This window comes from Lepidochelys kempii, chromosome 2 (genome assembly GCF_965140265.1).
Source record: "Lepidochelys kempii isolate rLepKem1 chromosome 2, rLepKem1.hap2, whole genome shotgun sequence".
NCBI classification, from domain to species: domain Eukaryota; kingdom Metazoa; phylum Chordata; order Testudines; family Cheloniidae; genus Lepidochelys; species Lepidochelys kempii.
In genome coordinates, this window is record NC_133257.1 from 74,809,518 (window position 1) to 74,834,821 (window position 25,304).

At 40.5% G+C, this 25,304-nt stretch overlaps 1 protein-coding gene across 4 annotated transcripts in view; it reads right to left on the reverse strand.

Moving 5' to 3' along the window:
- The window catches only part of MAPRE2 (microtubule associated protein RP/EB family member 2), a 170,318-nt gene that overhangs the window by 16,512 nt on the left and 128,502 nt on the right, over positions 1–25,304 (reverse strand). For all 4 annotated transcript variants that reach the window (XM_073331254.1, XM_073331255.1, XM_073331253.1 and 1 more), the window contains 2 exons: positions 21,254–21,467; positions 413–552 (listed from right to left, as the gene is read on the reverse strand). In XM_073331254.1, the coding sequence (XP_073187355.1) occupies positions 413–552; positions 21,254–21,467 (354 nt within the window). The remainder of the gene's footprint in view (positions 1–412; positions 553–21,253; positions 21,468–25,304) is intronic.

The following is a 25,304-nucleotide window of genomic DNA, read 5'->3' on the forward strand; positions in this document are numbered from 1 at the left end:
GAGGGCCCAGCTCTGCAGGCAGCAGCACAGAAGTAAGGGTGGCATGGTATGGTATTGCCATCCTTACTTCTGCGCTGCTGCTGACGACAGCTCTGCCTTCAGAGCTGGGATCCATAGACAGCAGCCGCCACTCTCCAGCTGCCCAGCTCTGAAGGCAGAGTCACTGCCAACAGCAGCACAGAAGTAAGGGTAGTAGTACCGCCACCCCCCCACACAATAACCCTGCGGACCCCCACCCTCCACAACTCCTTTATGGTTCAGGACCCCTACAGTTACAGCACCTTGACATTTCAGATTTAAATAACTGAAATTCACGATTTTTTAAAACCTGTGTCCATGAAATTGACCAAAACGGACCATGAATTTGGTAGGGCCCTACTGATAACTAATTCTGCGGTTGAAGCAAAGTTACCTGTTCACTGAGTTGTATGACTTGTGTTTCCAAATCTTTATCTGATTTGGATGCTGAGCTGCTTGGTGTGGCTTTTTTTGCTGACGATGGACGAGAAGGTGTGGACCCTGGTTTAGAAACTGGACTGGATTTAGCAGCACCTAAAAGCACAAGAATAAAATTGATTTGAGAACACTCTTTTAAAGATCAGATTTAAGTATTTATGCCCAGTGTAAGTATTATACTCCCAATAATTTGAATTTTTACCCCTTCCAGATACAGAAAAAAGGTATTTAATTTGTATATGACCATTAGTGCTGTTACTTCCCGGTTTTAAGTAGAAAGATGCAAAATATTGAAAAGGAAAGTAAATACCATAACAAGAATGCTTCTTTCAGTTTAAAAGGACAAAATACCTCACTGATACGCAAAGAAAGGTGAATAAATAACATAATTTCTTTAATTACTACTACTTTACAGTTTTAAAGATGACACTGGCAACAACTAAATCATTTAGCTTAACAGTTAATATTTATTGATTTTAAAAATTTACTGGAGAAAGGCAAGTTGATTTAATTTGTGGTGATTTTATTTGTAAGTCTATCTGCTTCTATGCTTTAAAATGGAGAAGAAACTAACACTATTACTTGTACAATCACACTGAAATTCAGCAGATGCAAACTGAATTAAATCCATCAGTGAGCACTTGATTGCGGCAGTGGCCAAAAGATAACGTTTCTGATCAGCTTAGGAGGTTTTTGGTACTTCATGTGAAAAGCAAAGCCGATAACGTACCCAAATGTACAGCAACACTTTTGCCCACAGAAAACACCACCCACACCAAGCACCGATAGGTACTCTATTTTCACAAGCATCAAGCATGCACAAATGCTTAAGTATAGACACAGGAAAATGCAGTGCTAATGCCATCTTTCTACGCACCCTAAGGCTGACAACTGATATGATGCCCTTCCCTTCTCCGTTCCCTTCTCCCCTCTCTTCTTTAGGGTTTGAGTGATTACTAAAGTCCCAACTGGGCTCTGAGTTTATCATTCGTGGAAGAAGATGTCCAAGCTTCACGTACTGTAATTAGCAGCATCCACTCCCAAAGCACAGGATGTCCCACTCCAATTATTCTTCAGAAGAGACCACCCACTTTATGGTCTCAATGTGGCATAAGGTTACCAGTTTTTAAACAAAAATGACTGAGCAGAATTAAAAAGCACAGAAATGAACTCCCTAGACCTCTCTGCCAACCTTAATTATACTTAAGGCTTGAGGAGGAAAAGTTAGGCTTGTTAGATTGCCCATTTTCCTTTAAGGAACAGAGTAAAGAGTAAAAGCCTAAGGAACTCAATCCACAAATTAGCTTTGATGTAGCAAGACTCCCCCTCCCATCACATACACTCAAACCCCCCACCCCCCGCAAGATGTCCTCAGGCTTCTCGGTCAAGAAACTCAAAAGCTGATTGGGAGGAATTGCAACGATCGGTGATTCAGTCAAGCTTGTTAGGTTCTTGTGATTTAGTCACAGACTACACTGGCTACTGTACAAAGAGTTGTCTTTTCTCATCACTTTATATTCTCTAGTGACAGCCCTGAGAGTATGAACAATTACACATTTCATCTGCTTTTAGTGGGCACCATTTTGGCTAAAATTCCACCATACTTTTTCATATTTGTTACAAATAAAATTATTGATATATCTGAAAGGTACCTTGCCAACAGAAAGTTAAAACTCCAGTCTGGCCAAAATATAGCATCTTCCATCCTGAAGTTACAAGTTACATACATGGACCACATCACCCCTTGATAACAGAGTTCGGGTACGGTATACAGAGTTGGTAAAGATGAAATTTACACTGTTCGTATGCCTAAAATTACTTATTTTTTTGAAAGAGCACTTAGTATCTACAGATGTCATCAATCCAGCTCTTTTCTTGAGCAATAAAATTTGCTTCATGAGGCTAACATGAACCAATACACACTAACAGTGCCCTACTGCTCTTACACAAACAAAACAGTAAGTCTTTTTGGTAAAGTACTCTGACAATAGAGTAAGATCTGTAGTTGCCATTTTTTCCTTTGTCAGAGACCAGCAGATCTTTGTGTATAATCTTCACTAACATTTTCCCCAAGGGCCTGATCAATACTTTAAATACAACTGAAACTACAACTCATTAAAACAAATCTTTTGTTAGGATCCCAGAATCTTACTCTGACATTTAAGTGATCCATGCATCCCATGTGACAATAAGCTTCATTTTTCGTACAATAGCATTTATATACACATCACCACCATATACTTTACATACGTAGACTAGTTTCAGAGTAACAGCCGTGTTAGTCTGTATTCGCAAAAAGAAAAGGAGTACTTGTGGCACCTTAGAGACTAACCAATTTATTTGAGCATAAGCTTTCGTGAGCTACAGCTCACTTCATCGGATGCATACTGTGGAAAGTGTAGAAGATCTTTTTATACACACAAAGCATGAAAAAATACCTCCCCCCCACCCCACTCTCCTGCTGGTAATAGCTTATCTAAAGTGATCACTCTCCTTACAATGTGTATGATAATCAAGGTGGGCCATTTCCAGCACAAATCCAGGGTTTAACAAGAACTCCGAGGGGGGGGGGGAGGGGGTAGGAAAAAACAAGGGGAAATAGGTTACCTTGCATAATGACTTAGCCACTCCCAGTCTCTATTCAAGCCTAAGTTATTGTATCCAATTTGCAAATGAATTCCAATTCAACAGTTTCTCACTGGAGTCTGGATTTGAAGTTTTTTTGTTGTAATATCGCAACTTTCATGTCTGTAATCGCGTGACCAGAGATTGAAGTGTTCTCTGACTGGTTTATGAATGTTATAATTCTTGATATCTGATTTGTGTCCATTTATTCTTTTATGTAGAGACTGTCCAGTTTGACCAATATACATGGCAGAGGGGCATTGCTGGCACATGATGGCATATATCACATTGGTGGATGTGCAGGTGAACAAGCCTCTGATAGTGTGGCTGATGTTATTAGGCCCTGTGATGGTGTCCCCTGAATAGATATGTGGGCACAGTTGGCAATGGGCTTTGTTGCAAGGATAGGTTCCTGGGTTAGTGGTTCTGTTGTGTGGTATGTGGTTGCTGGTGAGTATTTGCTTCAGGTTGGGGGGCTGTCTGTAGGCAAGGACTGGCCTGTCTCCCAAGATTTGTGAGAGCGTTGGGTCATCCTTCAGGATAGGTTGTAGATCCTTAATAATGTGTTGGAGGGGTTTTAGTTGGGGGCTGAAGGTGACGGCTAATGGCGTTCTGTTATTTTCTTTGTTAGGCCTGTCCTGTAGTAGGTGACTGAAACCTGTCATTATGCAAGGCACTGCATTTAGCCGTATGGAGTGGAAATCTATCAACTGCATGAAAAAACTTGTACAGATACAGACAGACATCATCTTCCTTTCCAAATGCAAACAGATGGACATTGTACCAAAAGGACTGAAAGTAAAAAATCCATTACAATCTACATACCACACAGACTATGCTGACAGCTTGTGCCACATTCTCTCAAAGAAACTGCGGAATCACCTGATCAACATCCTCTACAGCAAACAGGGAAAGATTAAGAATGAGCTCTCAAAAATGGATACTCTCATAAAAAAACAACTTTCCACACAAACTTCCTCGTGGCTGGACTTTACTAAAACTAGACAAGCCATTTACAACACACACTTTGCTTCTCTACAAAAGAAAAAGGACACTAAACTTTCTAAACTACTATATGCTACAAGGGGCCACAGCAATGGTTCCCTCAACCCACCCAGCAATATTGTTAACCTATCCAACTATACTCTCAGCCCAGCAGAAGCAGCTGTCCTATCTCGGGGCCTCTCCTTCTGCCCCTCCACCCCCACGAACATGATACAGTTCCGTGGTGACCTAGAATCCTATTTTCGACATCTCCGACTCAAGGAATATTTCCAACGTACCTCTGAACAACATACTAATCCACAGAGACCTCCCTACCAACACTACAAAAAGAAGGATTCTAGGTGGACTCCTCCTGAAGGTCGAAACAGCAGACTGGACTTCTACATAGAGTGCTTCCGCCGACGTGCATGGGCTGAAATTGTGGAAAAGCAGCATCACTTGCCCCATAACCTCAGCCGTGCGGAACACAATGCCATCCACAGCCTCAGAAACAACTCTGACATCATAATCAAAAAGGCTGACAAAGGAGGTGCTGTTGTCATTATGAATAGGTCGGAATATGAACAAGAGGCTCCTAGGCAGCTCTCCAACACCACTTTCTACAAGCCATTACCCTCTGATCCCACTGAGAGTTACCAAAAGAAACTACAGCATTTGCTCAAGAAACTCCCTGAAAAAGCACAAGATCAAATCCGCACAGACACACCCCTAGAACCCCGACCTGGGATATTCTATCTACTACCCAAGATCCATAAACCTGGAAATCCTGGGCGCCCCATCATCTCAGGCATTGGCACCCTGACAGCAGGATTGTCTGGCTATGTAGACTCCCTCCTCAGGCCCTACGCTACCAGCACTCCCAGCTACCTTCGAGACACCACTGACTTCCTGAGGAAACTACGATCCATTGGTGATCTTCCTGATAACACCATCCTGGCCACTATGGATGTAGAAGCCCTCTACACCAACATTCCACACAAAGATGGACTACAAGCCGTCAAGAACACTATCCCCGATAATGTCACAGCTAACCTGGTGGCTGAACTTTGTGACTTTGTCCTTACCCATAACTATTTTACATTTGGGGACAATGTATACCTTCAGATCAGCGGCACTGCTATGGGTACCCGCATGGCCCCACAGTATGCCAACATTTTTATGGCTGACTTAGAACAACACTTCCTCAGCTCTCTTCCCCTAATGCCCCTACTCTACTTGCGCTATATTGATGACATCTTCATCATCTGGACCCATGGAAAAGAAGCCCTTGAGGAATTCCACCATGATTTCAACAATTTCCATCCCACCATCAACCTCAGCCTGGTCCAGTCCACACAAGAGATCCACTTCCTGGACACTACAGTGCTCATAAACGATGGTCACATAAACACCACCCTATACCCGAAACCTACTGACCGCTATTCCTACCTACATGCCTCCAGCTTTCACCCTGACCACACCACACGATCCATCGTCTGCAGCCAAGCTCTGCGATACAACCGCATTTGCTCCAACCCCTCAGACAGAGACAAACGCCTACAAGATCTCTATCAAGCATTCTTACAACTACAGTACCTACCTGCGGAAGTGAAGAAACAGATTGATAGAGCCAGAAGAGTTCCCAGAAGTCACCTACTACAGGACAGGCCCAACAAAGAAAATAACAGAACGCCACTAGCCGTCACCTTCAGCCCCCAACTAAAACCCCTCCAACGCATTATTAAGGATCTACAACCTATCCTGAAGGATGACCCAACGCTCTCACAAATCTTGGGAGACAGGCCAGTCCTTGCCTACAGACAGCCCCCCAACCTGAAGCAAATACTCACCAGCAACCACATACCACACAACAGAACCACTAACCCAGGAACCTATCCTTGCAACAAAGCCCGTTGCCAACTGTGCCCACATATCTATTCAGGGGACACCATCACAGGGCCTAATAACATCAGCCACACTATCAGAGGCTCGTTCACCCGCACATTTTCTACCAATGTGATATATGCCATCATGTGCCAGCAATGCCCCTCTGCCATGTACATACTGTCAAACTGGACAGTCTCTACGTAAAAGAATAAATGGACACAAATCAGATATCAGGAATTACAACATTCATAAACCAGTAGGAGAACACTTCCATCTCTCTGGTCACGGGATTACAGACATGAAAATTGCGATATTACAACAAAAAAACTTCAAATCCAGACTCCAGCGAGAAACTGTTGAATTGGAATTCATTTGCAAATTGGATACAATTAACTTAGGCTTGAATAGAGACTGGGAGTGGCTAAGTCATTATGCAAGGTAACCTATTTCCCCTTGTTTTTTCCTACCCCCTCCCCCCCAGACGTTCTTGTTAAACCCTGGATTTGTGCTGGAAATGGCCCACCTTGATTATCATGCACATTGTAAGGAGAGTGGTCACTTTAGAAAGCTATTACCAGCAGGAGAGTGGGGTGGGGGGAGGTATTTTTTCATGCTTTGTGTGTATAAAAAGATCTTCTACACTTTCCACAGTATGCATCCGATGAAGTGAGCTGTAGCTCACGAAAGCTTATGCTCAAATAAATTGGTTAGTCTCTAAGGTGCCACAAGTACTCCAGTTCTTTATACGTAGACTAGGAATTCTTTCATCAGAGTTTCTAAATCTTACTCCTTCATAAGGACCAGATAAATAATCCCCTCAGATACATGGTAAGCTTTTTAAAGTGGGAACAAGGGTGCATATTTTAAAAGCTAGGGCAAGGACAGCCTGTTTCTTTTCCTTCCTGGCTTGTTTCCACTAAGAGTTCAGCAAAAACTTCTTGAAGATCAGGAAGGCAACATAGCCAGATGGGACCAGTCATAATCACAGTGCATACAACTAGCTCAGATTGACCAGATTACTGTAAAGCTGCTAGTAAAGGCAACCTTCATGGAACCTGGAGCTCTACCTCTTGTGTCTGTCTTCAAATGCACACACAGAGCATATTTCTTACAGAAAGGATTAGGCAAAGGGGAAAAAATCTTCTTCATTTTCCCTGGAAATATATTAGACCCTTTGCAGGGAAGTTGACCCCCTTATTAACAAGCACTGCTTCATGAAACTTGGTGCAGTGACTCATAAAACTTAAAAACATAAAGAGAAAAAGTAACAGAAAAGAAAGATGAAGTTTCTAAGTTTCGAAAACAAGTACAATGTGTATCCTTGCAGACTAGTCAATCAGAGGACAGAAATGCAGCATGTGAAGATGCATCACTGGGGCGAAGACAGGCAAGGCAAGTATGATTTAGAGTCACAGGTTGAAATGAACAGAGGTTTTGAAAAGATTTGAATAGCTTGGAAAGAAGGAGTTCCAGAAACTAGTCCCTTTTTCACTTCTATAGTACACTGTAATGTACAGATAGTGCTAGTACAGAAATCAGGTGGATACATGGTCTGATGTATAGGAAGCAGTAAGTTCATGGATGTTTAACCCAAGAGGGCATTTCTGAATTGAATTTACAGATGAACAGGAGACAGCAGAAGTGACAAGACAGTGCAATATGCACACACTTTGTCCAGTAACGTCTTGGGTTACAACATTTTAGAGCAGAATACAATGAACAGAAGAAGCCACCCACTGAAAAAGCAACACACACACAATTAGATAGCTGTTACCGGAAGATAATTGAATATGCTTTTTTGCATATCAAGACCAAGGCTTATTATCTCCAACTGCAACCTACAATGGCAAAAACTCATCCCATTAGAAGACCACCATAAAAAATGATGGTATAACTTTAGGAATTAGTAATCGGGTCTGGCTAGGGACCTATCAAATTCAAGGTCCATTTTGGTCAATTTCACGGTCATAGGACTTTTAAAATAATAAATTTCATTATTTCAGTGATTTAAATCTGAAATGTCATGGTGTTGTAATTGTAGGGGTCCTGGCCCCCCCCAAAAAAGGAGGGGTGTGTGTTTGTGTGTGTGTGCACGTGTGTGTGTTGGTGGGCGTTCTGCAAGGTTATTGTAGGGGTGGTTGTGGCATTGCTACCCTTCCTTCTGCGCTGCTGCTTCTGGCGGCGGCGCTGCCTTCAGAGCTGGGCAGCTGGAGAGAGGCAGCTGCTGGCTGGGAGGCCAGCTCTGAAAGCAGAGTGGCTGCCAGTACCAGCGCAAAAGTAAGGGTGGCGTGTATGGTAGTGCTACCCTCATTTCTGCGCTGCTGCCTGCAGAGCTGGGCCCTCAATCAGCAGCCGTCGCTCTCCGGCAGCCCAGCTCTGAAGGCAGCCCAGAAGTAAGCATGGAAATACTGAAACACCCCTCAAATAACCTTGTGATCGCTCTGCAACTCCCTTTTGGGTCAGGACCCCCAATTTGAGAAATACTGATCTCCCCTGTGAAATCTGTATAGTAGGGTAAAAGCACACAAAAGATCAGTTTTCATCAGGGGACCAGATTTCACGGTCCATGACGTGTTTCGTGGCTGTGAATTTGGTAGGGCCCTAGGTATGGGATGTGAAACACATAAATCACTGGACAGAGAATATGTTGATATGACCAGAAGTTAACGTTTGATGTTATATAGCCTAAGTCCATCTCATAAAACTTCTAATCATAAGGTCACATGGACTGAGTATGTGCAGAGAGCATGGACTGAACAGGCACAGTCATCTACCTACTCTCTCACCTCTAGATGTTCTCTGTCAATTGCAATTTGAGGCACTATGGTGGGGTATTCTGGGAAAGCTCAGACTGTCTCCTGCCTGTGGTTAGAGATCATTTGATAACACTTCTCATACAGCATCTTTCACAAGCAGAAGAGTTATTAAAGGACTATGCTTTAAAATATTAAGTTTATGGCTTTTTTAATTCCTTATCCTGAGTGACACTAAGCACTTCAAACCCCACTAAAGTCAGCAGGAGTTAGGTATGCTCCTTACTCCTCAGGATCAGACCCTAACCAAACAGGATGTTCTGATATCCATTTTCAGTACTGTTGTTTTAAAAAAAAGCTAAATAATCTGAGTGTTCCAGATGGCATGAACTAGAGACAGCTGAAAATGAAATCTGAACAACAGAGGACATCCAGCAAATTCTAACTGAAAATTTTTTGCATCAAAGTAAGTTTTACCTCCACATTTACTCTTTTTGTTTGGCCTCAGGGAAAGCCCTTGCGGGGAAATGAATTTCCAACAGAAACAAAATTTTATAAATTTAAAGTGTAACGGCTCCAATCTAGAACTACAATTAAATGCAATATTTCAGCCCAGACCATTTTTATCAGCTAAGTACCTGGAAATTGGGACTCACAATGGGAAACCTTGATAGACTTAATAGCTGCATAATTTAACACTAGGAGTGCAAATACTGCACTTATTTACACCACTGTAAATCTGGAAGAGCTCCATTAATTCCCTGTGGAGAGGTGCTATATTTTCCATACACAAATAGCCAACATGTTCTTCCAGTCAGGATGATTTATTTTAGCATGAGGATTCCAAGCCAGAATCCCATGGTACTGAGCACAGTCTCTCAACTCTAAGATCCTCCATCTTGAATTGCCCTCAACACTCTCCCCACCTCTCTTCATTCTCCCAGCAGACAAGCGAAGTCCTTACATTTAAAGATGCAGTACACAGAAAATAGGATAATATCTCCTCAGAGCTGAATAGCAGCAGACTTCCTTCTTATTTCTTTATTGAGAAAAAGAGTATTTTACTTTCATTATTAATTTTTGTCTGTGCACTTACTCCAGCCAATGTGACTGAATTATTATTTATTTGTATATTATGGAATCCAAGGGTACCAATCAGGTATCAGGCCCACATTGTACTACATATTCTCTGGACAGATATGCAGCAAATAGGACAGTCCCTGCCCCAAACAGCTTAACAAGATACATGCTCTGTGTATGTCTTTGTTAATTAATGTAGTTTTTATTGCCTCGAATCTCAAGCCTGGTCTGTGTCAGCATGTGGTCCATTTTAACTATAATTTTATTCTTTGGGTAGCAGGGATATCTCATTACCTGCAAAAGTACTAGGCACTTTGCTCGTGCTATGGAAATAAATAGCAATATCTACTATAGCTCCCTGCCTAGGCAGCAGTCCATGACAGTTTCAACTGTATTTTCAAAAAGAAGATTTATGAAAACAATTAAATGACACCCCTACATATCTGTCATGTAAGCAGTTTCTTTCAATCATCACTGGTATATGAGGCATTTCATTATCAACAGCTGGGATGCTATCAGGCAGCCTCAACTCCCAATCAGACAGGGTTAACTTTAGATGTCCAAAACTGACACAGTGTGTTATGATTTTACGTTAGCTCACAGCTCAGTTTTTAAATACACCATGTCACTGAGATTGTTAGCAGCATCACAGCTGGCTGAATTAACACTCAGTTCATTTTAGTTTGTACCTGGCAATACAACCACCACCGGTGTAAGATAATTTAATATACCGTTAATAAAGACAGGAATTATTTTTATCTTGACAATGTAACATAAATTGGATAGAGTAGCTATTACAAACATTACAATTATCAAGCAGTGTATTTATGATGCCCTAAAAACCTAATTACTATCAGTCTCAGTATGCTGAAGAATTTCCCACTACAGCTTCTATTTTCTTTTCTTTTTGCTAAACAGGAGTTTTTATGTGCAGATTAAAAATGTTTAAATTTTGTATAAACTGCTACAATCCCAAACCTTTCATTGCTGACTACAAAAATGTGGGATCAGAATGCCAGGTCACTTAATACTCTGAGTAGATGTATTCAAAATAATGGGTCCAGGATTCTGTCTAAATAGGACTTCTGGGATTTAATTGTAGTCCTACAGACAAAATACCCCAACTACTGACTGCCTCAAGGTCAAATTATCTCTGAAGCTATGTCAGTAATTAGTAACTTGTTCAATATTTGTGGAAAATGCTATGAAGTTCTGCTCATGTGACAACTGCATGAATGCAGTGCAAAGGGACACGCCAAAACATTGCACTCTGTGACATCATTCGTGGTCACTGCTTGCGTGGAATTTGGGACTCACTCACATTAACCGCAGTATTTCTTCTGTCACATTCATTAAAAAGGGATAAAATAAGAAATTACACTGGTGACATGCTCCTGAGAAGAAACAATCTTTGAGGAAGATTAAGCTTTAGAAAAGGTTATTTGAATTAACAGCTTCCCTACTAACTAAATCATTACTGAGAGACTCCCTCTCACCCACACATTTGTTTTAAAGACAAGGGAATCAGTGCTCATGCATGCTTCCCCTCACAGCTCAGTGGACATGCAGGAGCCTGCTCAACTGTGTGACAGGTTTGTTGGAGTGATGACACCCTCCCCTGCTGAATGGGATCAGAGACTTAACTCATTTCATTTGTGACCCAAGACAAAAATCTTATCCTCAGTCTTCAGAAGAACTGTAATCCTACTGCATTGTTTAGGGCCCCTTTTCCACCCACTGACATCCTCAGACCAAACTTCTTAGCTATTGCTAAAATCTTAAATTTTGTTTCTTAAATCTGCCCCATACATAAAGGAAATGAGCTTGCATAACTCAAGATACATCTACACTGCCTCACAGTTTGGCCTGAAGGGGTATGAATAGCACTGTGCATCAAAGTGTTGTGCTGTCTCTCTCCCATGTGGATGCTGTGGGCATGAATCATTCACTTCCACAGCATCCACAAGGGAAAGTTACAGCGCAGCATTTTAGTGCACGCTGCTATTCTCAGATCTGGAAACCTTTATTTAGGTTGGCCAAAGTGCAGCCTTTGCGCTAGACATAGTCCACTGGAGAGCTCTTAGATCAAATTGGAGCACTATCTATGTGGATTGATAGTCTGATTTCCACCTTAGCATTAAAAAAGGGTGGCTGCAATTTGCTTAATATTAGACAAAATTAGGTATGCTCCTATGCTCGCAGCAAGCTGCCAAAGCAGCTTTAGCTGGGCAAAGTGTGACCACTCTGCCTAAAAGTGTATCATAAAGGAGACTCAGCATGTGACTCTTGAATGTTGGCCATTTCTCTGAATAACTCACTTCTGTTCTATATTATAGAACACCATGTAAGAAGCCTAGAGCTATATATAATTAACCACTTCAGCATGTGTATAATTAGAACCTAACATAATAAACATTAAACCCCATATATGTGTTTGCAATGCAGTTTCAACTCCTTTCATTAGATATTAATCAAAGAGCACATATGCTCTGCTTGCCACTTCAGGCAGTTTTTTTGCTGTTGTTGAAGCAGTTGAATCCATCAGGAATGTAAATTACAAGGCATCATGGAGGGATTTGTTGGAAAAAAATATTGTTTCCAGTAAAATCTTTAACTGAGCATTCAAAGTAGAAGGCAAGAATGGAGGCAGCTGGTCTAAAACAAATGTTACAGTTCAAAGTAGTAAATCTTAACATAAGTAATATGCTGAACTATCATGGTTGTACACTCCAGTAACTTAGCAGAGACTAAGGATCTTTTCTCCTCTGGATCATGTGAAAGTCAGATCGGTAATGGGATATAGATGTGGTTCTCAAACTTTCACAATTGTTCAGAACTTAAGACAGGAAGGCTTTAGAGAACTTTTTCTCCCAACCCTAATCCGCACCTCCCATTCCATGTGGTGGCTGGATCACTCAGTTACATTAAGTAGTAGGACACTATTATAGAGACAAGTTCAAATAAACTTGCTTTAATGCAATAGGTTCAGGTGCTTGACGCTAGCGGTGCTATTTATTTCCTCTCCATCGGTGTAGGACTTTACATTAGTAACAAATCTCTTCACCTTGCCTTCAACGCTCACTGCTCTTGGCCTCTTTGCAGTTTGAGTTTGCCTGCTGAATTTGATAACCCCACACTGACTGTGTTTGCCATACAGCTGACAAAGAAAGTCTTTGTAAACAGAGTCCAGCAACCTAACAGGACTACGTGCTGGAATCTCTACTTGTGAGCCAGTATATGCACAGTTAAAGATTTCTGGGATGGGGTATGGCTGATGGAGTTCAATTATACATACTTCCTCCTTGTGATGGAAGAGGCTCTGTAGACCACAATTTGAAAATGATTGGGAAAGCCATTTAGAAAGATATTACCACTAGAGCTGGCTGGAAAATGGTTTATTGCCCTGTGGAAAATTTTGACTTTTGATCCTAAAACCAAAAATTCAATCATAAACCATAAGCTTTTCTAGTTTAGATTTTTCAAGGAAAATTTGACATTTTTGAATGTCATGAAAAAATAGTTTAACTGAAAATCCAATTTTCCACCAGAAAACAGTTTTGATGGAAAATTTTCAACTCGCCTTAATTACCACCCGATGGTTTATGTAAAATGTGTTCAACCACTTTGTAGCAGCAAAAGGAGCCATTTTAAATTGGCCATTATGTCTTGTAAACGATATCTGTGGGATTTTTTTTTTGTTTATATATCCAGAATATAGCAATGTGCATCACTAAAGGGAGGTCTGAAAAAAAAACTGCCCGGAGGGAAAGACAGTTGATTAACAAATTTTCTCAATTAGAACTACACTGACATACTGGAGATTAGAAAAGAGTAAGAGACGCGAGAAAGACCAATGTTAAAGGTACAGTTTATAATTTATAGCATCTTGATAGTGCCATATTTTTCTAGGTTTTCAGTCCAGTTTCTAGAACAGTAGTCCATGTCACCTTGGAGCAACCTTGCTGGCCCTCTTTTATTACAAATGGAAACTAAACTACCTTCTCATTCTTACAGCTGGTTCCTATGTATCAAGGTGGAACAGGAAAGCCTGCACTGTCAGTACTGTATCGATTTTGTGAAAGGAACATTTCATCCAATGGTATTCCAACTCCTTTCCTGAACTCCAAACACCAAGTTTTTAAAGTAAAAACAAACAAAAACTTCTGAATATGCCCTCTCAGCATCTCCTGTACAGACTATGCCTCCATAGCATTCTACATCTTCTGCAACAATACAACATGAGAAAGGGTCAAAGAACTATATATTGAAATGAAAACAGATGTGATTGTATAGTTGTGTCTGACCTACAGGAACGGTGGCAACAGGGTTTGATGGGGAAGGAAAGAGGAGAGAGAAAAGATGGCAGAAATTAATTCTTTGAGTAATTCCTGCTATTTCAAGTCTCCATGCTTGTCAACATGTCACTAACAGCTAAATTTAAGTTTTAGTACACTAAGAATAAAAAAAGAAAAAATATTTTTATCAAAAAATTAATTTACAGCACACCTAGCATTGTCTGATGCCATAACCTATGCAAACATATCTCACATATTTCTCTTTCCATAATGCATTATAAAGAACACCAGTTCTCCTTGCACAAGAGGCCTCAGATGGCTGTTTCATTCTCTGTAAACATTCATGGACAAACAGTTAATTCTGCCCTGGTTATTTTCCCTGTCATAGATGTGCTTATTTTTAGCCATCATGTGACTCTCCAGTATTTTCCAGGCACTGCTTTAGCCATCCAATTCTCACAGGATACTTCAAAGCAAAAGGCAAAACATCCTTCAGACTGAAGAATCTTCTGGAATTTTAACCTAATAAAATTGTTTACTTAATAAGTTGTCTTTTGTCCACAAATTTTTGATGCTCCCCACCCTGAAAATATGGGTGGCCTATTGAGGTGTGATTTACACTTGGGAATGCTTACATAAGCTTGCTGAGCTGAAATCCCAACAACCCGATCAGACTATTTTCTACAGGCAGAATTAAAATTGGCACAAAACAAAAAAAAAAGTTGTATTTAATCCCTCACAACAACTTGGAGCCTACATCTGTTGACTGTTTACTACAGCATAAGGGAAAAAATAGGTTATAAGAGGTTAAAGGACCTGAGCAATATTGAGCTGGCAGATGGCACTATATGTGAGGAACCTGTGGTGCTGGCGGGAAGCCTGTAATGGAATATATACTGTTGGTACCAATCCTTATGAAAACACGCATGTGTATTCCCCTTGTACAGTGGGAATAGTATGCGGTGAAGTGGGGCTCCTTATTCCAGAGTACTGCCACTTCAGGTAGTCTGAAAGGTACAATTATCAAATTCCATCCATAGTTCATACTATATATCAGCTCTTGACAAATTGGCTCTGCCTCCCCAAGGAATGAAGGCAACATGAGGGTGGCACAGAAGATTAGTCCCAGGGAACTATTTATGCTGCAATTTCCAAGCTGCATTATCCTTGACCTGCCCTGACTTTTAAGAGTGACTGCTCTTCGAAGATGTCAGAGAAACCACCTTGGAGCACTCATTTTTGAAACAAAGTTAATATTTCTTTTTATATTTCTCCTTGCTCTTAATTTTTTTTACAAACAAACCAAACCAAACGTAGGTTGCTAAATGCTAGTTGGGGACCAAACGTAGCATTTGCACAGATATGATAAACATCTATTTACAGAAATGGTAAACAGATGCCAAACTCCATCTGGCTCTGAGAGTTTGGCAACAGATTAAGGCACACTGAAAATAATTTTAGCTTGTTACAACTACCTTTTAGGGGTAAATTTTCAAAGCAGCCTTTAGGGATTTAGCAGTTTAATTTTGTTAGTGGGAGATTCACAGCTAAATCTTTTTGTACTTCTGAAAAAACAGAACAAAATGTTAGGAAAAATATTAACCAGTTAGGAATAATAATTAAAAGATTTACATGATAAGTGTTTGATTAAACAAAAAATGTTATTTTGTGGAGCAAATCAATATTAGTGTCTCTGCCAACTAGGTAGATAAAGATAATATTTCAATCTATCTATATAGATTTATTGGTGGCTAAATATTAGGGCTGTCAAGCAATTACAGTGCTCACTTTATATTTATTTTTGATTACAAGTATTTGCACTGTATAAAAACAAAAGAAATAGTATTTTTCAATTCATCTAATAGAAGTACTGTAGTGCAATCTCTATCATGAAAGTTGAACTTACAAAAGCAGAATTATGTACCAAAAAACTGCGTTCAAAAATAAAACAATGTAAAATTTTAGAGCCTGCAAGTCCACTCAGTCTGACTTCTTGTTCAGTCAATCGCTCAGACAAAAAGTTTGTTTACATTTGCAGGAGATAACGCTGCCCACTTCTCGGTTACGTCACCTGAAAGTGAGAACAGGCATTCTCATGGCACTGTTGTAGGCAGCGTCGCAAGATATTTACGTGCCAGATGCGCTAAAGATTCATATGTCCCTTCATACTTCAACCACCACTCCAGGGGACATCCAGCCATGCTGATGATGGGTTCTGTTCGATAACAATCCAAAGCAGTGCGGACCGATGCATGTTCATTTTCATTATCTGAGTCAGATGCCACCAGAAGAAGATTGATTTTCTTTTTTGGTGGTTCGGTAGTTTCTGTATCGGAGCGTTGTTCTTTTAAGACTTCTGACAGCATGCTCCACACCTCATCCCTCTCTGATTTTGGAAGGGACCTCAGATTCTTCAACCTTCGCTCGAATGCTGTAGCTATCTTTAGAAATCTCATATTGGTACCTTCTTTGCGTTTTGTCAAATCTGCAGCGAAAGTGTCCTTAAAATGAACAACATGTGCTGAGTCATCATTCGAGACTGCTATAACATGAAATATGTGGCAGAATGCAGGTAATATAGAACATGGGACATATAATTCTCCCCCCAAAGAGTTCAGTCACAAATTAATTAACACATTTTTTTTTAACAAACGTCATCAGTATGGAAGCATGTCCTCTGGAATGGGGGCTGAAGCATGAAGGGGTATACGAATGTTTAGCATATCTGGCATGTAAATACCTTGCAATGCCGGCTACAAAAGTGCCATGCGAATGTCTGTTCTCACTTTCTGGTGACATTATAAATAATAAGAAGTAGGCAACATTACCTCCCATAAATGTAGACAAACTTGTTCGTCTTACTGATTGGCTGAACAAGAAGTAGGTTTGAGTGGACTTGTAAGCTCTGAAGTTTTACATAGTTTTGTTTTTGAGTGAAGTTATGTAACAACAACAACAAAATCTACATTTGTAAGTTGCACTTTCACAACAAAGATTGCACTACTGTACTTGTATGAGGTGAATTGAAAAATACTATTTCTTTTATCATTTTTACAGTGCAAATATTTGTAATAAACAATATACACTTTGATTTCAATTACAATACAGAATACTATATGAAAATGTAGAAAAAGATCCAAAATATTTAATAAATTTCAATTGGTATTTTACTGTTTAACAGTGCGATTAAAACTGCAATTAATCACGATTAATTTTTTTAAATCGTGATTAATTGTTTTTAGTTAATTGCGTGAGTTAACTGCGATGAATTGACAGCCCTACTAAATATATTACTCAGGCTTCTTGGAATTATTTGACTAATTTATGAAGGATATTAACCAGAATTAAAAGGAAACATATACTTTTAAAAATTTTTAAAAATAAGTTTTAATATCCCCACATCTATCCTGTTCTTGACACACTAAGCACTATATGTCAGTATTCACACACAGACCTGCATCCTCAGGACCCACCCTGAACCAGCATCATCCAAACTTTCAGAAGGGACCTTCTAAACTGTATCCACAGAAGTTTTTGTATGTGCTTACCTGCACACTCATACCTCAGAGTCTAATTAGCATTTTTGTGAAATGCCAAAAATTTGAGATAGTATAAAAATCAATGTTTTTGCATGTACAATGGTTATCTTCATTTGCAAGCAGATAATCATACAAGTGCAGATATTACAGAACAATTTGAGAGCATTTTTGAAAATCTGACCAATGAAGTTTTCACACACATTTGGAGCAGTTTTAGTCCTGTAGAAGAGTGGGAGAATACTCATCATATAATTTAGCATTTTGCGAGCAAACTAATGTTAATAGTCAAAAAGGCATCTGCTTTATTTCTCATTGCTTTTAAAAGCGACTTAATACAATGCACCATGCATGCAAAGAGCATTAAAGGTAAAGTTTTCAAAAGCATGCAGCATTGACCTAACTATGCCCCCACGTAAGTAAATGGGAGTTTTACCACTGACTTCAACAGGAACAAAAGTTAGACCAATGCTGACTGCATCTGAAAATCCCACAAAATGATTTGATTGCAGTGGACAGAATGCAGCTATCTTTATAGGCACATGCAATTAATATCCATTCACACAACTACATCCTCAGGGCAGTCCCTGCACTGACATAATCCAAGTGATCACTCCGCTGCCTACCTACTTCAGGAGAGCATCAGAAAGGGGCCTAGGAGCTCTTGTAGTTTCTTTGCCAGGCCCTAGTATCTGCAATTTTAAGTTTCTCATCCTAGGTTTTATGGGTGGTGGGTGACGCTTCCCCTTGGGGAGGCTAGCCCCCTGCCCACCTCTTCCGACCAAGGGCCTGCCTCCACTCACTGCTCTCAGCCCCCCGCCCCAGTGGCCCTCGCCAAAGGAGTTGGGTGTGGGGGGGGAGCCAGGGGAGGGAGGGCTGAGAGCTCTGCTGGGACTACGGCAGAGCTCTCTTCCCTGGCTGAAGAGCAGAGCCCAGAGCCCCTCCCCCCTTCCACTGCTGCCCCATCCCATTCCATTCATCCATGGGCCTGCCCCCATTCCATCCCCACTCTGCCTCTTTCCCTGTGAGGCCAGGCCCCCCACCAACTCCCTCCCCCACCACCCCAAGATCAGAAAAGGCCTGTGCCCCCACTGCAGCTCCGGAGTGAGAGCTCCTCCAGCCCTGGGGCTGTGATAGAGGGAAATTTTTCAGGGTGCCCCAAATCTTCCACTGTCTCCACTCCCCACCACAACGGTGCGAGGTTTGGGGAGACTTAGCCTCCCACAGTCTCCATTATGCACTGCCTATGCTAGGTTTCATTTGTTTTTTTACAGTGCAAATATTTGTAATCAAAAATAAATATAAAATGAGCATTGTAAACTTTGTATTCTGTGTTACAATTGAAATCAATATATTTAAAAATGTAGAAAACATCCAAAAATATTGAAATAAACGGTATTCTATTATTAACAGTTCGATTAATCGCACAATTAATCGTGATTTTTTTTTAACTGCACGATTAATTGTGATTAATTTTTTTAACCACTTGACAGCCCTAATAAATACACATAGGATATATTCCTTTTGGGACTATATTGGGAAGTGTAAGTATTCTCATCCAATAAGAGACCTTATTCCTTTAGACAGTGCAATTTACATGACTTAACACATGACATATTGGTGAAACTAAAATACACGTTACTCAATGGGTTAAACCTACTCTCCAATGAGCTACCAACACTTTTGACTAAACATAGAATCTTGTTCTAGATATAATGGACAACAAATGTTTTAAATACACAAAAATTCTCCATTTAGCATCTGGTAGAAAAAAATATCAAAAGAGCTTTGCAGATAAACACTGTAATTCTGGACTATATTTAAATCAATGGAAAGGAAATCCATGTACTTCCCGAGTGTGCAGAAATTGTCAGAAGACCTCTTATTTGTCCCACACAACGCTTGAACTGGAGAAATGTCTTATGTGTCTCAGTTTTTCCTCCAGTGTCACTTTTCATTTTCTTCTTCAAAGTAGCAGCAGCCTGAAGACTGAGGATATGGCATTACCACCCACACCTCTCTTGCCCAGTTCAAATACCGAAAGCTATTCCATTCCCTCAGAATCTTCCAGGTATTAGCAACACTCACGAATTCCCTCTGCAGATGGTCTGTTTTGCCATCCACATTAAGCTTACACTTATTAATGAGAAGTATTTTTAAAACCATTCACTTTGAATTAGCAATAGAACTTAGCAATTTTCCTTTTTCGAAGGGTGGTAGGGAACTACCACTCAGGGAAGTACACATAGGGTTGGCTATCAGGTTTCTTGCCCTGGGTGCCAAACCATCACCGGGAATGATGTGGGGTGTGTGCGCACCTAATAAGGGTGGGGTTTTTTTTTGTTTAGCCATTCAGGGGCATCAAAACCATGTCCCACCCTATGTGACAACACACCTATGGCCATCCCTAAGTACACAAAAGGCACTAGCTCCTCGGAAATTCAGAACGAAAGGTTAAAAATATAGGAGGTACAAAACCAAAATGCAGATGTGTTACAAACCCAGCATAAGAAGCTGGCAGTGCTTGCCTGAAACACCCCACTGCGCTAGCAGATGTTGACCTTGCTGGGAAAGTGGGTTAAGTGAGTGTTGCTAATTCATGGAGGTAGGTGGTTCAACCCCACACGGATATAAGGGAGAGTAGGGAGCAGCACGTTCCAGCTCTTGGATCTAAGGTGTGGACTGAGGAAGGAACTGTAGAAGCAGCCATGCTTGGGGTGGAGTTTTGAGTTGAACTTTATGTTATTGTTAATGTAAATGTTGAAGGTAAACTCCAGGAAAGGGTGAGTATTTGACTCTAAACAGTGTGTGGATTTTGAGAGCAGGTTGGGAAAGGACTTACTCTCACCCCAAAACTATGAAAAACAGATTAAAGCAACGAGATTGCACTACATGTTTAGGGTTATTTTTAAGATGTTTCTGCTGCTCTCTTGTTCCCTGGTTTAGTCAAAGTGATAAAAAAGTATCTGTTTTGTGACCCACACTCTCTATGGATAGTGTAGGAACAACTGTGAAATGGATCTTTGATGCTTTTTCCCATTTCCGATACATGCCAAGTAATAATAATAATAAAAAAATCAATGATGCCTTTGAAGACATAGGACATTACTGTACGGGGCCCACTTAGAAGATTACTGTGTCTGAATGATCAGCACATTTAAAAATACAAATTAATCTATTTTCTGCTTTTGGGCGAGCACTTAGGATCTGGAAGTGTTCCAGTCACCAGAAAACCAGACTACGCCTGCAATTTCCTGTGAAGATGGGGGGGTACTATTTGTTACATTCTTGAGTAGTTTATTTCACCTAGGCTCAGAAGCAAAACAGTCAATTGGCTTTGTCTCCAAAATTAGGTACACTGGAGTCATGGGATTTATCTCCCAGACCGCGAAATCTTCAGTAATGATGTGGCAAGTCAAAACAGACCAACAAAATGACTGCCCACAAAAAGTCCATTTATGTAATCTAGGATGGTGAGCCCCAGATAGTGCAAAATGCAAACACAAAGAGCGTGGTGGCTGTTGAAACACCATTTCTAATTTGACCCCATATTTATATAAGCTATTGACAGCAGATTAAGACATTACTATACCATTATTTGTAAAATGGGAATGGAAATCTCCAAGATTTACAATACCTGCAGTGGGGGAGTTTGCATGATGGGACTTTTTTGGTAAGTTAAAAATCTGTTCACCGGGATCTGGTGGGGGAAGAGCATCTTGGCCTTGTCGAGCCACGACAGGATCATACTCTTTACCATCATAGTTGGCATCAAAGAACTTCTTAAACCATTGGATAAAATCTAAGTTGTCTTGGAAGCGCCCTCTCACCAATTTCTCCACTGGAATCACCTGTAAAATACAATGGTAAACGGTTCCAGTAACACTGCATTGCCAGTACATACATATTTCTCAAATTATCTAACAATTTAACTACCAGTGTGGTGTCTCCTGCATCACTCTGGATTTAGAGTTATATGGTTACGGTCTTCTCAGCTTTGTGTGTAGCTATATATAAAGCCCTTTTAAATACTCATTTTCTAGCAGTACCTTTCCATGAACAACGTTAAGTTAACCTCTCAATAGTGCATGTTCTTCTAAAAGGTAGAAGTACCAGTATTATGATACCATAGTAGAGAGTCTTGCAACCTGACCCAAACCCCATGGGACCCCATATACAAGTGTTGGGTTCAGCTCGGGTCTGAAAACAACCCAACACATTTGGGCTTGACTCGGGTAGTCTCTCATCATCTCCTCCTGCCCATGAGGTCGGTGAGGCAAGGTGGCGGAGCCTGCTGAGTGCCCTGCTCCTGCTGGCCATGGTCGTGCTGTGCTGTGTGCACCATGGAGCGAGCGTGCTGAGGAACTGTAACATCTATTATGCTGTAGCACACACAGCGCAGTGAGATGGGGGCACCCGGCTGCACCGGCACATGCAGACACTACTGTGACGACCCCACAAGCAGGAGGTAGATGGAGATGGATTGTGGGCACAGGGTGTGGGGAACCCCCACCAGGCCAAACCTCAAGGATGAAATGGCAGCAGATTGGGAAGGGTGGGGGGAGGAGTGTCAGATTTGGGTTGGGTCAGGTCTGAAAACAACTTGACTCTCTGGTTGGATTTGGACAGCCATGAGCTACTCAAGTTTGGGATGGACTTTAAAATTAGGCCTGTGCAGACCTAATTACTGTTCTTCCTCAGCTATGCTCCTTTTAGGTTTGAGTGACAACTGGGCTGCATGTAGCCAGTCTGAAACTACTGCCATCTTTAACAACAAGTAACTGGGAGTCTGTCCAAGATTTTAACTAACAAATTTTCATGCAATCAGATGTATGTCCTAAAACTGAACAATTTCTTCAAAAAGCAAAGCGTCAGATTCTGGCTTGCCCTGAGTAGGTGTGCAAGGAACTCTCAGAACACAGGAAATCCTCTTTCACACTGCCCTGTGTATTCACGGTGGGGAAACAGAATCTCAAGTGTTCTCATTAGACAAACCTATGTAAGCACCGTTAGTGCTGGGTGTGTCTGCAAAAGGCTCACGGAATCATAGAAGTTTAGGGCTGGAAGAGACCTCAAGGTATCATCTAATTGCTCCCCCTGTCCTGAGGCAGGATTAAGTATACCTAAACCATCCTTGACAGGTGTTTCTCTAACCTGTTCTTAAAAATCTCCAATGATGAGGATTCCACAGCCTCCCTTGATAACCTATTCCAGTTCTTAACTATACTTACAGTTAAAAAGTTCTCCCTAATAACAAATCTAAATTTCCCTTGCTGGACATTTTTTCAATTACTTCTTGTTCTACACCCAGTGGCCATGAATACAATTGATCACCATTCTCTTTATAACAACCTTTTTCACATTTGAAGACTTATGTCATCCTCCTTCAGCCTCTCTTCTCTAAACTAAACATGCCCAATTCTTTCAACCTTTCCTCATCAGTCATGAACTTTTTTTTTTGGTGCTCCCCTCTGGACTCTCTCCAATTTGTCCACATCTTTCTTAAAGTGGGGTGCCCACGATACTGTATGTCTCCAAAAGTGAAAGGAGCTGCTCCTTGGTGCACTCCCACAAAATCCTCAGAAGCATTCTGCCCACCTGTGTCCTGTGCAAGAAGAGTGTCACCAACCAATACTGCTATGCCTTGGCACTCTCCTCACCGCCTCTGTAGTGAAGCAGTGGATTTAAAAAAGACACAATGGAGTTCAAACTCACCTATATTTTTGAAATACACACTCATTCTAATACTGAGGTACTAACCTGACCATTCCAACCCCCACCCTTCCATACATGCAGTATATAGAATGGTTTGTTTACATGCAAGAGTTTGGGAAATTGCCCATGAAGTTTTAATGAGCTATAATGGAGACTGTGAGAAAGTTTCTTCTGTATCAATATCTTGTGAATTCTTCAGCAACATGAAGAATCTAATGAAACTGATTAAATCCTAATACTGCAGCATAAGATAGGGTTCTGCCCTGCTCTCTGGAAGATCAGGATTCAATTCCCATTCCCAGTTTCAGTGGGCAGATAAGGACTACTGTAGGAATGCTGGAAGTGCCACCATGGCTTGCTTAGCAACAGTCCACATTGCTGAAAGTTGAGTGGATCAGAAGAGAATCCAATCTTCAACTGGAAAAGGGGTGCCCAGAGTCTCAGGGGGAATGGAAATTACAAGGCTAAACCGGCGACAGTGTTTTAAAAAACTAAAAGCTAGCCTGTACTTCACAGATCATGTCACATTTTGTACAATATTCCCTCAGTCTGTTATGTTTATATTTTTAATGACACACTGGCAAACAATGAGGTTATTCCCTATTAAAAAAAGAAATGACAATCAACTTTATTAGGCTTTTCAATGCTTTGCTGAAAGAACCCATTTTAAACAGAAGCACCTGTAGCATTATGGCAATAATGAATTAGTATTAAAAAGTCCTATAACATTCATTCAAAATATAGTGCTTTTAAAAACAGTTTAAGATTCAGAATAAAAAGGTTAAAAGCAGGCATAAAACCTTTTTTTGGATAAACCTTTACAAATATAGATATTTTGTACATGCAGAACTGAAACATGACCGCATTTTAAACTTATTCACTTTTATTCAGTTTAGTTTCTCATGTTGCTACTGCTTACATAAACTGGGCAAATTCATGTTGAGAAACAGTTAATTTTATACCACTTCAAATTTAGTCTGAGTAAAACGTGTGATAGGATCCTATCTGCACACAGAATATACACCTGACTGTATCAAGGGGAAGTAGCCTGGGGAACACAGAGGATGGGTCAACATGACTGATTAAAGTCAAAGAAAGGAAAAGTAAAGACATATTTAGCTTTACAGAACAAATAATGCACAACAGGTGAGAGACTAAACAACACAAAGAACAAACATTGAAAAAAAGTTTAATTTGTCAATGTGTATTTTGCTAGGAAAGTTGACCTGCTTGGACAAAATGCTGATTACATATTTTATAGGTTTTCTACATTTAAGCCAGGCAGGGCACGGTTTGATTTGTTCATAGGTAATGTTCAAAGGAAATTCTGGATAGATTGCATAGTTTCATATGTTTTAAGGCCAGAAGAACTACTAGGATCATCTGCTTCCGGAACTCCTTCACAATTCGGCCACGGAAGCATCAAGCCCATAACTTGAGGTTGAGGTAGTTTGTTTGTTTGTTTGTTTGAAGAAAGATATCTAATCTTGGTTTAATGACTTACCAAACAACATGGTGGATTCTCCATCATTTGGAAGTTGTTCCAATAGTTAAAAATGTACAACTCTTCATATCCTACCTTGAGTAAGTAGTATTCAGTACAACAATAGATACAGAATGCTTGTTGTTTACCTCTATTGGGAATTCTGGGTGTCACCACACATGACCTTAAGTTTTCCCCTCACCTTCTGAGGATCACAGTATTTATTCATTTTAAGGATCTTCCAATGGACAGCATTTTATTACGAGGCCCTCTCGTGAACTCGGGGACCTAATGAGTGGTAATTTTAAAATTATTGACAGCTAACTATTATGGGCCCAGTTTTTCACCTTGAGTACTAAGGGTCCCGGTTTACACATTTTCTGCCTTTGTACCCAAATACCCATTTTAGACGTCAAAATGCCAGTGAGAGCATCTAAATACAGAACTGGGATCTCCAATTCAGGTTTTAGAGTTTGAAAAACTAGGTCTG